Genomic DNA, 16,965 nt, shown 5'->3' on the forward strand with positions numbered 1-16,965 from the left:
TTTAGTTAATATTGTCTCCTACAAGGTTTTTTTGTTTTTTTTAAGTTTCTCTGCTTGGTTCTCAATATGAATAAATACATACAACAGTAAAAAAGAAATATGCATGAAATCCTACAAATTCTATTAAACATATACATATTGCTTACCAGAGAAAGCATCATTTAATGGTGCCAGAAGAGTAAATTCTGAATCGGGTTTTAGAGAGGCTGCCAGTCCCATTTGGGCCATGAGGTCAGTGAAAGTGGTCTGTTGGCTTCCTGCCAATTCTAAGACTTGCTTAGCTGAGTATGTGAAGAAAGAAAAATTAGATGTAAAAGAAATAAATTTGATGATTTCATGCAATAATATTAAATACATTTTGTATTAACGAATGCAATAGAAAACGCTTCATGTAGTAAATATGGGAAAAAGAAAACATGAAATTGAAACATTATTTAGAGATATATTTTACGGTTATTTGCTGGCATGTAAAAACACAAGATCTTCTTCAGTGTCACTGGCACTGATGGACCCATTACAATGCTAAGTCTTTGATGATAATCTAAGAAACGTTGGGAAGTCTGAAACAGGAGTGAAATACACTTATAAAGTGTCTGAACATGAATAAGTGGTGCAAAAGAATTTGCTTAATAGTATTGGTTAATGTCAAACACACAGACTTTTTTATGTTATGTGGTATGTTTATTGTTGAGATGCACATATACAACTAGCATGTGCTACAGATCAATTAAACTCTTCATACTGCCATCAAAGTGAGAAAAACAAACAGCACCAATTGTGTAGAAAGGAGGTGGGGGCTTCCCAGGTATTTGCTTCAGGCATTGACTTAAAGTTGTTGTAAAGCCTCACATACAGTATACCCACTTACGTGACTAGCCTCAGGTGATACACAGAGATTAAACAAATCCTCTTACATAAGTTATTCCTATTTATCTGCAAAACCTCTCTTCCGAAACCACACATTTCACATAGCATTTCTGAGCTCCAGAAGGAGCATAGAGCAGGACGTTGAGTGTAATATGAGACTGGGGTGGAGGAAATGGACGCACCTCCCTCTACAGAGTCCCATAGGGAAACATGCACATCTCAAGTCATCAAGTTATCAATCAACCTGCTTCTGCTTGTGTTTTGGAGGGGGTGCTGTCTCCTGGGATTATCTGCTGATGGCATAGACTGTCAGAAATTACTCATGCAGATAGCAGAGGTAAGACAGAGCCCATAGAAGTCATAAATGGCAATTTGGATCAAGGCAAGTACATCTATAGAAGGATATGCTTTGTACACTTTTCATTTCAGAGGCTTAAAACCACTTTATTCCTTTATCCAACCATGAGTTCAAGAGGTAATCATAAGTATCTCAGGTTGAGATTTTCCAGTTAAACCCACAACACTACACAAAATGTATTGCCTTTTTAAAACTTTTATATTCATTTACTTATTATGTTTAATAATAAAAATGTTACTTCTTATATTTGGGCGTATGCCTTGTACATAGTCGGACATTCCGACCACAAAATCCGTCGGATTTTTTCTGATGGATTTTGTCCGAAACTGGTGTTGCATACACGTGGTCGGACAAAGTTGACGGAAAATCCGATCGTTCGGAACGTGATGTCGTTTGTTCGTTACAATGAGACTACGTTCAGGCTAGTAGCCAATAGCTTTGGTCTCGTAATTTGATCTGAGCATGTGTGGCACTTTGTTCAATCGAAATTCTCTACAAACGATCGGAAAAAGTCCAATCTGATTTTTTTGTCGGGAAATTTGAGATACTGCTCTCAAATTTTTTTCCGTCTGAATTTACGATGTAAAAAGTCTGATAGAGCCCACACACGATCGGATTTTCCAACAATAGAATCTGATCGGACCTTTTCCATAGGAATTTCCGACCGTGTGTACAGGGCATTAGTCAGGTGAATATGAATAATTCTTTTGAATATCAACTATTTATAAATTGCAGCAAGCATTAGAAGCTCAATACATCTTCTAGGGAGATTTTACCTTACAGCCACTGTGCTAAAATAGGTCCAAATGACTCAAAAGGATGACACACTCTTCACCCTCTGCTAGTAAGATGTCATTCCTTTACCCAGTGGATTAAAGTATATCTAAAACATGTTAAATAAGGTTTGGAAGTGTTTAAACCCTTGTTAGGTTTGTATTGTCATTGATGTGTGCTTCTTTCTCTATCCCTCTCCCTCCCTCTCTGTCTCTATCTGTATGCTTTAACAATTCCATACACTGTCCAGAGTTAAAGCTGAATTCCAAGCAGATAAAATAAGACAAACATTAATGCTGTGCTGTAATCATTATTGAAGTACTTGAAGTTCACCTTGTATAGGAGAGAAAGAAGCATCACTAGAAGCCAATGAGTGCAAGAAGCATGCTAATGGGAGGAAAGACTAGAGTAACACAGAGATTAGCAGAACAGTGTACTGTTTCCCTTTTCACTGTTCAGTCACAAGGTCGGGAGGCGACCTGTAATTGTACAAGTACAATTACACTGGCAGGTAAAATAGCTATCATGTAGTATTTCATCTGTGTTTATAAGTTCGGCCGGGTTTCATTTAAAAAAATAAGTTTGTCTTTAGATACACTTTAACAGTGTCTGTTTGAAAGCAGCAGTGCTGAACTTACTATTAAAGTGCTATGTGTTCAGCATGCTATACATTATTAAATAAAGGTTGTGTGCAAAAGTGTGCAAAAGATAAAATAATACTTATAAACTTAAAAAATATAAGGAAATTGATCATAACTATTCATGAAAAATTGGGATTGTCCTGATCTCATGTCCCTAACTAAGTCTAAAGCCTGCAGACAGCTCATTAAGTCAGTATTAAACACAATTTTGTAAATTCAGGGTATATTTAGACCATCACCATTCTAAATCTTTTCAGGTTTCATAATATGTGTAGCACCCCCTGGCTAGAGTGCTAGTGATAGACTTTCTGTTGTGTTTGTGTAGGTACATTTTCAGGCTTGGCTGGCAGCCAAGCCTGTGTGTTTTTCTGGGTCAGGTTAGTGACTTAGGTAGCCTGGATGACTCAGCAGCAGCTTCTCTGGTAACTCCCCTCTGCATGCAGGAAACATGGAGAAGGTTCAAGAAGCAGTTAGGAGTCTAGAAGGAGCTTGGTGGAGTATTCTGTGGGCCTTGACCAATCCCCAGCAGAAGGGATGGTAGGGGGTAGGTCACCTTGAATAGTCAGCCCAATAGTGGCAGTGTGGAGTTCAGTTGAAAGATGGAGATGGAATGTTGGGCTGTCAAGGCCTTTGAGAGTAGCTCATCAGTCTGGGGGTGGGGGGTGAACTCAGGCCTGGGCTAAGGTGGGGAAAGGACTCCTTCTCATGACCCATGGATGGATCCTGACCAGAAGGCACAGGAGCAAGGCAAATCTCCAGGGAGGGAAACAGCCACGTGTACTGGTGAGTGTTGCAGTCATAAGACTGAGTGGCATGCCTGAAAGGGCTGGGTGCACGGAGTCTGGGAGGACTGTGGAGCAGTAGCCAGAGGGGATAGTGAAAGGGGCAGCTGCAGCCAGGTGGGCTGGCAGTGTCTGAAGCGGTGGTACTGGGAGCAGTAGGCACAGAGAAGGACAGCTAGCACCAAAAAACTCTCTTTTTGCTACACAAAAAGGGATCCGCGGTCCCTGCCTGCAAAGGGCATGTACAATGATCTGACTGAGTCAGTGTTGGATAAAAACCAAAGTGCTAGCTGATTCTGGGAATTGTAGTTCTACAAGCAATTGTGTGCTGGAGGTAGAAGAAAGGAGTGTGTATATACTGGATATATATAGGTTGAGTTCCTGAAGTGTTCTGTTGATCAAATGGGCATCCCATATTAACCCTTCCCCATCCAAGTTGAAATCCCCTAAATAAAAAACAAAACAAAAATACAGTAGCTGCAATGACTGCTTCTTGTCTTTGAAATGAATGGAAGATTCATGAGCCTGGCTGTGCAGGGTGGGAGGTAAACAACATACACCAGTGGCTCTTACGGGTTAGCACTGCCAATGTTTAACTATTCTATCTTAAACACGTTGATATCCAGCAAAAGTCAACTACTCACCGGAGTCAGGAATGAGAACCTCATCAATCAAGTGAATGACGCCATTGCTTGTAACTATATCCTTCCTGTTGACCAGTTTCTTGCCATTTACAGTCAAACTGTCTCCATCACATCCAATCTGCAGTGGACTTCCTTCCAAGGTATCATGAACTGCTCCTCCCATGATGGCCTCAGAACACTGGGCGGTGTCCAGAATGTGATACTTCACCAAGGCTAAAAGGAGTACAGAAGACCTTCATAAACTTCAGGGATCATATTTGTAATGTAAGAGATGTAGCAATGTCCATCCATACTATAGTAGAAATATCTATACCTGCAGTAATATAATGATAACACTGTACACTCCTAAAGGGCCTATAAATGTATTAAATGGCAATTCGTTTTCTAATAAATGCACAGATTATTTTGATCATCACTTTAAAAATATCCTCTGTTTGTGTTTATCAACTGCTTGGGTGAATTAACTTTTCTTTTCCTGGGGCCTGTTTCATATGACATATTCCATTCCTTGCGTTTACTAAATTTTTCCTGCTTGTGGAAATTTGGATGGGTAATTTCTTTTAATGGTTGCAATGTGTTTTTATTATATTCTGTGAAATGCCCTTATAAAGTAAGGTTATGATATTTATTTATGTATGTAGATAGTCTGTCCACAGATAAGAAGGCTAAACATGTGTCATCGTGAATGACATAAACACAGCTGGAATATACAACATACCTTCAGCTGCCTTTTTGTCAGACATAATCCTTTCCAGAACATCTCGTGGAAGCTTCTCGAAAGCTTCATCGGTAGGAGCGAACAAAGTGTATTGACCAGGTTTTCCAAGCTTCTCCATAAGATCTGAAGCAATAGTAGCAGCCTAAAATTCAAATAGAACATTATAGTTTCTTCTTCTCATTTATTTTTCTAGATGCATTTTTTTGCCAGTTTAGCTGCTTCTTAAAAAATATGCAACTGTTCCCCTGCAGGCAATCTCTATGGTACAGCTAGCATGGATCCTCTCCCCCTGAATATCTTCTGAACCCTATCTAACAAGGCAAATGAGACAAGTCATCATGGTTCTGTTGGCTGTTTCTTGGAAACAGTTGTCAGTGAAGTACATAGACCTGAATCTAGTAAGATATATTTTCAAGTTGAAACCCTATAAAAATAATTATTTGGCATTATTGTTTTAAAAATTTTTTTATTTTGGTGCATTAATATTGTAATACATTACATTATATCAGTACAACACTACTACAACTGCAAATACAACTAGTATGGATATCCAAATTCAAATTGGGTTTTAGCCTCTTGCAATCTACGGCATAGGGTTAAAACTGCAAGATAGGGGTTGCACTAGGGGCTAATTACTTTGTTGTAGTGAATTTAAGCTGGTAAGGAACCTTCAGATAGAAATAGAGGGTAGAGTGGACAGAAAGACAACCCATTACTGTCGCTTTAACTGTCCCTTTGCTATCCAATCACAGGCAAGAAGGTGAGCCAATCTGACTCTGCTGTCTGACAAGTCTTTGTAAATCTCAGGACTGGATGGCAGAAATACAAATCCTTTTGCAAGTAAAACAACCCTGTGTATATTTTACTGGAATATTTAGCTGTTAACTAGTGCTCAGCTTTAACCACTTGCTTACTGGGCACTTAAACCCCCCTCAGTCCCAGACCAATTTTCAGCTTTCAGCGCTGATGCACTTTGAATGACAATTGCGCGGTCATACAACACTGTACCCAAATGAAATTTTTATCATTTTTTTCCCACAAATAGAGCTTTCTTTTGGTGGTATTTAGTTACAGCTCGGAGTTTTATTTTTTGCTAAACAAACAAAAAAAGATGCAAAAAAAAAAAAATCATGTTTTAATAGTTTGTTATAAAACTTTGCAAACGGGTCATTGAAGTGCGCTGATTAGGCGGCACTGATAGGCTGCATTGGTGGGCACTGATGGGCTGCATTGGTGGGCACTGATAGGCTGCATTGGTGGGCACTGATAGGCTGCACTGGTGGGCACTGATAGGCATAGTTAAGGCGGCACTAATAGGCACAGATAAGGCGACACCGATGGGCACAGATAAGGCGGCACTGATGGGCAAAGATGGGCACAGATAAGATGGCACGGATGGGTGGCACGGATGGGTGGCACGGATGGGCACTGATAGGTACCACTGATAGATGGGACTGATGGGCACTGATAGGTGGCACTGATAGGTGGCTCTGATAGGTGGCACTGCTGGGCACTGATGGGCGGCACTGCTGGGCATTGATGGGCGGCACTGCTGGGCACTGATGGGCGGCACTGGGGTGCAGCACCTTTGAGGCAGATTGTGGGCACTGTGGGTTGCACTGTGGGTGGCACTGTGGGTGGCACTGCTGGGTGGCACTGTGGGCACTGCTGGGTGGCACTGTGGGCACTGCTGGGTGGCACCATGGGCACTGCTGGGTGGCACTGATGGGGGCACTTACTTTTTATTAGGGTGGCACTGCAGGGGGCAGGTGGGCACTGGCAGGGGGCAGGTGGGTGCTTGCATTGCTGGCCGTGATCGGGACTAATGTCCCGATCACGGCCGCCGGTGATCAGCTTTTTTTTTTCTCCTCGCGCTTTTAGCGCGAGGAGGAATACTAGCCGATTACCGGCTCCGTTATGTCACCTGATCAGCTGTCATTGGCTGACAGCTGATCACGTGATAAGGGGTCGGGATCGACCCCTTGCTCGGATCGGTGATCAGGCGAGTCTCATGGACTCGCCGATCACAGAGCGCGCCGCGCGCGCCCCTCAGGGCGCGCGCAGGCCGCTCGTACACGGGACGACGTCAATAGACGTAGTCCCGGAAAAGGAGATCCGCGCTGTAGCCGTCAATTGACTATAGCGCGGATCTCAAGTGGTTAAATAATGTTTGCTATTAAACTACAGCCTAGAAGTTGAATTGTTATTAAAGCAACACTTCATATTCCTGATATGTGCATGCTGTACCATAAACTTATATGAGAAAGTATCATGTTCTTATTGTATTGCTTCCTTTGTGTGAAGCCTCTGCTTTCCCATTGAAAACTGACCACAATAAGCAGGAGAGCACACCATGTCCAGTTCTGTAGCTATGCTGTGGACTAAGTATGCTCTCCTTCAATGATCAGAATTGTCCTGCCATGCCCCAATTGCAAAGCCATTCACTGGGAAGCTCAGTGTGTTGCTGCTTCTCCTCCCCCAGCTTTTATGCAGCTGAAAACAGAGGGAATGCGATCACTTATAAAAAAGGGATTTTTTAAAAATATCTATACACTAATATAATGTTTTATGTTTTGTTTCTATTTTTAACTGAATGGGTTGTTTTACAAGATGATCATTTACAATCACTTTTTATGTTGGGTAGTATGGCACCTAAATCCTTCCTTATATCCTCTACATGAAATACCACCAATACAATAGCTAAAACATTGCATTGAATACCTGAATGTGTTGTTTTACAAGGTGATCATTTACAATCACTTTTTATGTTGGGTAGTATGGCACCTAAATCCTTCCTTATATCCTCTGCATGAAATACCACCAATACAATAGCTAAAACATTGCATTGTTATGGGGACAGACATTGGGATTGCATGTTACAAATATATTGCTAAAGCATGATAACTGGAGACACACATTATTAATGAGCTGATGAATATTGAGCTTTCTAGACGTTGTCGATTTCATGATCACATAAAAGGTGAATAAAAATATTTGTGTTGTAACAACGAGCATAATATATATAGTTATGCAGTAAATTATACATGTCCAAAAAGATACTTACTCTAAGAGATGACAGATCATCCTCAGCATCAATATAGTCCTCAATGGTGTTTCCAACAGCTGTGACAACACGGTCAATTACATGAACAACACCGTTTGTAGCTATCTGGTTACCATGAATAATTCTTGCACAGTTCACAGTGACAATCTGCAGAATGTCCAAAAAACATACAGGATACATTATATTGATTGATAAAATATGTAAGGATTCAGGTAAAAGAGTTTAATTTTCAATAAATATATTCCATATCAAAATGTGTAGCCATGCCTTAGTTCACAGATTAGTCATCCACATTTTCTTCAAAAAATTTAAAATTTCAAGCTGAGGTGGTAGAACTAAACATTTAGTATGGTGTATAGGGATGTCTGGAGTCATAAGCACATGTTGTATATATGCTAACATAAATATAACTTTTAATATAATATTAATAAACAATTGTAGCCTTTATGTGCAAGAAGCCTACTTTTTTTGCCTGTAGAAACCTTATTATTTGTATTGCTGACTTTGTACCCACTGGGGATATTAAGTCTTACTTTCTGTCCTGTCTTCTGTTGTCACCAGCACATTAAGTGATGGGAAACCTGAAATTGAATTGTTATCACTAGAACAGGAGTGGAGAGGAAATATCCAAATGAGGACACCTGTACAATGGTCAAAGGTGTTAATGATATTTAGACTAATGAGCAGGGTCCTCCTATCCTTCTTGTCTTGAATTGTATTATAATTATTCTGTCTCCATTTATCTTGTAAAATGCTGCGTAAACTATTGGTGCAATATAAATTCTGTAAAATAATATTAATGATAATTTATTAAGTAATGGCAATGTAGATTGTTGATTCAGGGAATAGACAGAAATCAGAACGGATTTTTTCCCTGTTAGACTGCATTTTTTGAGTGTTTTGTCTTTGGATGAACAGTGGGCTGAGGGCTCTGTAGATGTACTTTTTTTTCTATTTATTTAAATGTCTTCCTCTGGTTTAACTTAATGGACTGTGTCTTTTTTCAACCTAACAATGTAACTAACATAACTATATGTAATTTACCCTCATTTATGGAAGACTTCCTCTTTTACTCTTGGTGACCTAAAGCGGGGAATCTCTCTAATGATAGATTTCTAACTCTTTCTGCTCTGTCTAGAGCTAGAAAAAAAAAATAATCTTGTGGTTATACAAAATATGTTACGCACAAAGGGAACACTGTATACTGTATGCAGGAAGAATAAATACACTGGTAAAGGGATCAGTTGCTGTAAATAAAGCACACTAAGTAGTAGTTTGCAAAATGTAGAACCTTTATGTTTAATTGATCAATAATTTAAGATGGTGACATCACCAGGCCTCCTCAGATTTTGAGTTGGATGCTCAAAATCCCGTGAGAATATATTCACCAATAGGTTGCAGCACATTGGGATTTCAAGCGCTTGAAAAGGAGTCAGCAGTTGGGCACGATGATGTCACCAGCACTTCCCAAGAGACTTAGAAGCTGGGCCATAAGTATTTTTTTTAAATTATGTTTTGGTAAAATTTTATTTTTGTATTTACAATGGACATTCCATTTTGATGGGAAGCCACATTAACCATTTTGCAAAGAAACAAATAAATGCCTTTTAATTTCAAGCACAACTAAAGGCAAAACTTGTTTTTATTTGTTTTGGATACAGTGGAGAGGGATTAGAACACCTGCCAGCTTTTATTGCTGTCTGTGACCCCCCATTTCTCTACTTGCTCTGTTTACTGTTATCAATGAAAGTGAAAGTAAAATCCCAAATTTTGTGTTGTCCTCAGACAATTAATAAAGTGGAAATCTTCCAATGCAGACACTACAGTAGTTATAGCAACCTGGGGGTCCCCAAGGGATTATCTTACTTTGCAGGAATTTCCTCTCACTTACTGTTTTGGCTTTGGGACAGTAAGTAAAGGGAAATCTCCCCAATGGGGCACAGATGTCAGTTTATTTCAATGGCTTCTCATTTTAACCATTTCAGCCCCAGAAGATTTTACCCCCTTCCTGACCAGAGCACTTTTTACAGTTTGGCACTGTGTCGCTTTAACTGACAATTGTGTGCTTATGTAATGCTGCACCTAAAATAAATTTGCGTCCTTTGTTTCCCACAAATATAGCTTTCTTTTGGTGGTATTTGATAACCTATGTGGTTTTTATTTTTTGAGCTATAAATAAAAAAAAGACCGACAAGTTTGAAGAAAAAAACAATATCTTTTTACTTTTTGCTATAATAAATATCCCCCAAATAAAAAAAAAAAATCTATTCATCAAATATATCAAATATATCCTTCTACATATTTTTGGTAAAAAAAAAAAAAAAATCGCAATGAGCGTATATTGATTGGTTTGCACAAAAGTTATAGGGAAAGATAAAGATAAAACCATGAGAAAGATAAAACTATGGGAAAGATTTATGGCATTTTTATTATTTTAATTGTTTATACTAGTAATGGGGGCAATCTCCCGATTTTTAGCGGTACTGCAACAATGCGACAGACAGATCGGATAGTTTTGACACATTTTTGGGACCATTGACTTTTATACAGCGATAAAAAGAAATTATCGCTGGTGTTAACATTAGGGGTGATCAAGGGGTTAAACATGTGTTCCCTCAGTGTGTTCTAACTGTACGGGGATAGGACTGAGTAGGAGAGGAGACATATTGCTGTTCATACTTAGTAGGGACTTATTAGGAACAAACAACATGTCTCCTCTCCTCTGACAGCACAGGGATTGTGGCCGAAAAAAAGGTCCGCTGATGGCCGAAAAAGGGAAGGACATACCCATACAGGATTTCACCTAGGAGAGCCATTGTTTTGCAGTATATCTGCGTGAGCCGGTCGGGAACCCGGTTAAAAAATACCTGCACTTTAAAGTAGATTAAAGTTCTTTCAACATCACCTGAGTGTGGTAAGTGAAGAGGGAGGGGGTAGCAAAAGTAGGTCATGTGTTCAGATACACTGGACTCAACAGTAGTTTATTTACTGCCTTAAAATGGAATGTGTTGAAGTGAAAGTCTTACCCCATTAGTGTAATGGTTTATCTGGAGAGGTTGCTTATTGAACATAGATATCACAGACATTCCATTTTTAAGATCCTTGGTAAGCATTCTTCTATCCAGCATATGATAATGCAGAGCATTCAGCAGCTCAATATTCACATTGCTCAGAAGTGATGCACGGATTTCCTATAATATTATATCATAAGATAATGTTAGGTTACACTACATTTACAACGGCATGCAAGTATTTACATTATTTGAATTAAATGAACTATTGTGCAATGATTCACTGAGCTTATCCTTTTATATATTGATTAACTGAATAAAACATATAAAAAATAATCAAATCTACTTACAGGATCCAGCAGGTCCCATGCATCGTTACTAGGTGCAAAGAAAGTAAAGGAGCCAACTCCTTCAATTTCCTTCTTCAATTCAGAGGTTTCAGAGTACTCTTGTGTTGTCTTAGCTCCCACAATTCCAAGAGTTCCATACACGTTGTCAATAGGTGCAACTGGCAATTTAAAAAAAGGAAATACAGTGTATGTTCAATTTTATAATGTGGTCACCTAAAAATACATGTGCATCTTCATTCACTTGCAACTAGTCTTACTGTCATAGAAAGAGATCAGTAATTTGAAAATGATTGTCAACTGACCGAAAAGGTTTCTGTGTCTGTGATGTTACCCCTCCTCCTAGCTCAATGTAAAAGTTCTCTGACTTTCTGTTTGCTTGCTTTTTCAGTCCTGAAACTATATCTCCCATGATCCTTCAAGCCTCTGTAGTTTCAGGGCGGGCTATGGGAGTCACTTGTGGGGATGAGCGTGATGTTCGAGTCAAACGTAAGTTCGACTTGAACATTGGGTGTTTGCCAAATAGCATACAATGTGGGGTGTTTGAGGCAAATTAGAAGGCCGCAGAACACCCTTTAAAAAGTCTATGGGAGAAATCAAACATGCTAATTTTAAAGGCTTATATGCATGGTATTGTCCTTCAGGTCTGTAGACATAAAACGAGTGGCCCCGTCCCCTCTGACGCCACAGGGAAGCCATTGGGAAATCCCCTTGTCTCAGAGAGGGCGCAGTAACCCGGGTACGTCACTGCCTGGCCCCTCAGTTATATAACAACTGTCACCTGTGAGGACGCGTCAGACCCCGGGAGCCTCCCTTGGAGGCGGATCGGTGGCGTTTTTTTTTTTTTTTCAGTCCGTTGGCAAAACCATTGAAGAAGATAAATGGACTTCGGAGGACTTTTTTATTTTTTTATTTTCTAATAAAGTACTTTCCCAAGGTGTGTCTTGTGGTTTTTTAACATTTTGACACTTTCTTTGTGAAATGGTAGGGGTACAATGTACCCCTACCATTTCAAACAGGGGGGCGGGATCTGGGGGTCCCCTTGTTAAAGGGAGCTTCCAGATTCTGATAAGCCCCCCCACCCGCAGACCTAAACAACAACCGGGCAAGGGTTGTGGGGATGAGGCCCTTGTCCTCATCAACATGGAGACAAGGTGCTTTGGGGGGGCTACCCCAAAGCACCCTCCCCATGTTGAGGGTATGTGGCCTGTTATGGTTCAGAAGTGGGGGAGCTCTCTTGTTCCCCCCTCTTTTCCTGTGGCCTGCCAGGTTGCGTGCTTGAATAAGGGTCTGGTATGGATTTTTGGGGGGACCCCCGCGCCATTTTTTCATCATTTTGGCACATTGTTCCCCTTAAAATCTATACCTGACCTGAAGGGTCTGGTATGAATTTTGAGGGGGACCCTTATGCCATTTAAAAAAAAATTGCCACAAGGATCCCCTTAATATCCATACCAGACCTGAAGTGCCTGGTATGGAATTTGGGGAACCCCCAAGCAATTTTTTTTTAAATTTTGGTTTGTGGTTCCCCTTAATATTCATAGCAGACCCAAAGGGCCTGGTAATGGGCTGGGGGGGTCCCATGCCATTTTTTTCAATGACTTTTATCTGTATTGCCAGTGTCCTGTCAAATACTGTCCCCCATTGGATAGTGTCCTCTGTGTACTGTGCATGCACAGTACACATGACAAGCAGATTCCGAAAGTATCCGAAGATGAATGGCACCTGCGCCGTGAGCCCAGGTTCAAGCCCCACCATCCAAGTGGACATAGAGTTAGAATGAAAAAGAGCCAACCCCGAAGCATATTCTACTGTGAACTGAACCCGGGAGTATTTGGCTCATCCCTAGTCACTTGTACCAGTTCTGGGAGTCTATGTGGGTGGGTTCTAGGGTTACTGTGGGTGTTTATGGGCCTTCATGTGGGTGGTGAAAGGTGTAAACGTGTCATACCTCCTCCTGTGTCATTCCTGTTTTGCAGCATTCCAAAGAATAACAGCTTACTGCAAGACTACAGAGGAAGGGCCATGGGAGGTTATTATGAAGGGGTTTCCTTCATATGTAAATGAATCACTTCAGAGAGAGCAGGGCTCTGGGAGGGCGGAATCTGAGGGGTGGGATTCTCATGGTTCTCACTGGTCGGCATATTTAACTGGGTAGGATTGACTTCTAATTTTGATCCAATTATGCCTGCCTAGCGACACATATAGCTTTCAGGACAGGCTGTGTATGAATGTGTTCCCTTCTTGAATAATGCTGTGATCTTGGAGGCGGGACTTGGCAGGTTTCAGAGGCGGGACTTGGGAGGTTTCGGCTCTTCCTGTAAGTTCTTTACCTGACTGGGCAGAATTGAATGCTAATTAGGATGTATTCCATCCCACCCACCATCAGAGCAGTGAAGTAAGTGAAATCATTTGCAGATTCTGAAAGACTAAAGATGAGAGTGTTACAGACTCTAGTTGCTGCAGGAAGAGGCCGTGGAAAGGAGTCTATCAGCATGATAGAGTGTCACATTATATAAAGCCACAACTAAACCCAGAATATCAGGGGATCTGCAGACAATACCGCAACATAGTACAGAGGTATGATCTATGCTGGGATTTATCATTTTTATTCAGTTCTAGTGAATAGAAAGCTGGAATTTAATTTTAACATTTCAGATACTTGCTCTTCATTTAATGGGTTTGTTAGTGACATGAGAATATATATGTCAAAGAAATGGCTTGGTCTTGATTTGGCTCAAAAAGAAAGAGACCTACAGCATAGCTTGTGTCTAGATACAGTCAAATGATTGTCAATAACCTTACAAAATTTGATTCTGCTATTTTAAATTATGCCTTTAGGTGTTTTAAAGTGAACCTTTCACTAACCTTGGTAAACTAAACTGAGCTTGTGATTAAAAAAAAAAAAAAAAATTATAAGCAGAGCAGATGTGTACAACCAAATAATCAGTAAATTTAGCTGCAGTTATTTGAAACGTGGTCACGCTTGGTCTCCTCCAGTTCCACTTCTAAGGTCTCTCTTTTGGTCATGTAGGCCAATCATCACATTAAAGGTACCAATAGAGAATCTCAGCTCAGCAGCAATGGGGGGAGCCAAAACTTCCTTATAGGAATAGTTAAAATGTGCATATCATTTCAGATGCCTATTTTTCAGATCCACCGAACCCTGAATAACGGATGAATGATTTTCCCAGAAAGCAACCTTTGATTATGTATTTATGACAGGTTTACTTTATGAAGATTCATACTAAATGCACAAAATATGCTGTGTAGTTTACATATCTATACACTAATACATGCCCAGGAACATTATCGGAATCTGGATTTTTTCATACCTGCAGGACATCCTGGTTGACCGTTCATTGTCATGTATCCAGGGCAGCATTCATATAAGACAGTCCTGTTTTGAAGAGAATTTCAAAATTAGATGAAGTAAGCTGACAAAGTGCATTTTTTTAAGCAGCGCAGAAGCAATGTGATAATTCAATGCTAGTATGAAACAGACTTTTTAACCAAAAAATCTACATGTTTCATTTTCTAAACTTATTTTTTTTAAATGATAGTGAACGGTAAAGGATGATGCCTGAACACTTTATAAAATAGTGCAGTACTTTGATGCACACTAAGGTAGGAAAACACAGTTGTCCATTTTTTTTCACAACTTTCTAACTTTCAGAGTTTTACTTGGAGAAATACAGGGTTTGCTCTCTCCTGAAAAATGTGAACTCATCCTTTGATGGGGGAGTAATTCCCTACAATGCTGGTGTTTTCTTTTCAGTATTCCCACTGGTAAGCTCATTAGAACCTGTTCTGGAAGTTCTGGACTGTGTAGTACTTAGCAAACAAAAACCTGATACAAAGCAGACATTGTCTCTACGTAATACATAATGACACATAAAACACTTTAAGCAGTGCTCTTTATAAAAAGAAGATAATGGTAAATTTTACAGACAGAAAAGCCAGAGTAAAGCTGTTCCAGTGCTTTATAACTAGTGTGGGAACTGTCACAACTGGATACTGGTACACTAACATTAGGTACAACAAAGTAGTACAATAAAACTCATCTGACAACTACAAGTTTTATTTTGGGCAGATGGCACGGCTTAGGCCAACATTTCTGCACCATGATTCCTCTAAAGGTTGCTGGGGGTTTCTTTAACAATGAGCAATTTCTGCCTCCCAAGTAAGCAACCACTGACACCAGAGGTCTTTTTTTGCTATTTGGGGGGCTGCATTCCCACTGACCTTCAATGTCAGGAGCTTTCTCCCTTCTTACCAACAATATGAAAGTGGCCTTTTTCCCAATGATCATTAGTGTTCTGTACATGAATACCAATATGAGGTGGTTCCCCTCCCACTAGCCACCAATCTAAGGTAGCCCATCTCCACTAATCATCAATGTAAGGGCACACTTCACTGACCACCAGTGTATGGAGACACTTTTCCATGGATCACTAAACACGATTTTTAATGTCTGATTTTTCAGGCCATTTTTGATTGTTTAACTTCATTATCACTACTGAAAAAACTCATAAATAACAAAAAAATCTTGCGAGATACGAGAACCAACAGAAAAAAATTAACTAAAATGATGGTATATATGTATATACATACACACATTATATATATATATATATATATATATATATATATATATATATATATATATATATATATTAATCAGCTGCTGACAGTGTTCACAGTCCCATAATGTGCTACATAATCAGATAAATCAAAAAGTGTCACTCTAAATGGTAGATCAATACACATATACTGTATAGGTGAATATATAATCTAAATATCCTTAGTGTCCACAAAAAATATTCAAAATACGTGTGACATATATGCAAAAGTGCTTGATTGCTAATGAAACAATATAAACAACTAATTAAGTAATCAAAAGTACACCAAAATTATTTCAAATCGCATGTAACATACATGCTATAAAGTGCTAATGTGCTAATAATATATTTCATTGTGTCCCATGTGAACACTGTGTGCTCAATAGTGAAGGTTCATTAATAATAGTCTTTAAGGTATTCCAAAATAGAAATGGATTGGATTGGATCCTTGTGTTGCGTGCTCCAAACTTTATATTAGTTGCCAACACTCTCATGCTCCCCCCCTACGTGATTATCCTCACCTTAGAGCGTGTGACCGCACAATTAAGTTTGGTCTATACACTCGGTTGAACCACCCCATGGCTCTGTGTTAAGTGAACTTTGCAGATTCCTGGATCGTTTTTAACATGTATCCTCAATGCATATAGGAAAAACAAACTGGATAGTGTTTTATCGTTTAAAACATCTATTTATAAAAAAAATCCCATTACAGGGTACTCACACATTGAAGGTGCTAAAGCGCACCAATCTATATCCAACAGATCTGACTGTAACCCAGTAGGAGCCGTAGGTCTGCTTGTATTGCCATAGCAGGTGATGCTAATGTTGCTGCTTCCCCGGGGGGACAGGATGGTGTAGGTGGAAGCAGGAGGCCCCATTGTTAATATCAGTGAGAGGAATAAACCAATTATTGGTGTCAGTGGGAGCAGAATTGTGTTATATCAATGAAAGCAATAGTGTTCCAAGAGACGAAAAAAGGCTACCAAAGAGAAGCCGTTTTGAGGCCGCTGTCCTAATTGAAACTTAGAATGTATTTGCGTGAAGATACCTAGCAAAAGTACCTTTTCACTACAAAACAAAACAAAGCAGTGACAAGATTCTGGTGCCATTTTGGCTCACAAATGTAAAAACATTTAC

At 39.7% G+C, this 16,965-nt stretch overlaps 1 protein-coding gene across 12 annotated transcripts in view; it reads right to left on the minus strand.

Annotated features, from left to right (window-relative positions):
* POSTN (periostin) overlaps positions 1-16,965 on the minus strand; it is a 78,488-nt gene that overhangs the window by 36,794 nt on the left and 24,729 nt on the right. For all 12 annotated transcript variants that reach the window (XM_077484170.1, XM_077484172.1, XM_077484168.1 and 9 more), the window contains exons 3-9: positions 14,542-14,606; positions 11,210-11,367; positions 10,875-11,039; positions 7,849-7,995; positions 4,785-4,926; positions 4,067-4,279; positions 147-281 (exon numbers count right to left, since the gene is read on the minus strand). In XM_077484170.1, coding sequence (XP_077340296.1) covers positions 147-281; positions 4,067-4,279; positions 4,785-4,926; positions 7,849-7,995; positions 10,875-11,039; positions 11,210-11,367; positions 14,542-14,606 — 1,025 coding nt within the window. The remainder of the gene's footprint in view (positions 1-146; positions 282-4,066; positions 4,280-4,784; positions 4,927-7,848; positions 7,996-10,874; positions 11,040-11,209; positions 11,368-14,541; positions 14,607-16,965) is intronic.

The sequence above is a fragment of the Lithobates pipiens genome, unplaced genomic scaffold (genome assembly GCF_037356315.1).
Source record: "Lithobates pipiens isolate NorthernLeopardFrog02 unplaced genomic scaffold, aLitPip1_a1.2 Scaffold_16, whole genome shotgun sequence".
NCBI lineage: Eukaryota > Metazoa > Chordata > Amphibia > Anura > Ranidae > Lithobates > Lithobates pipiens.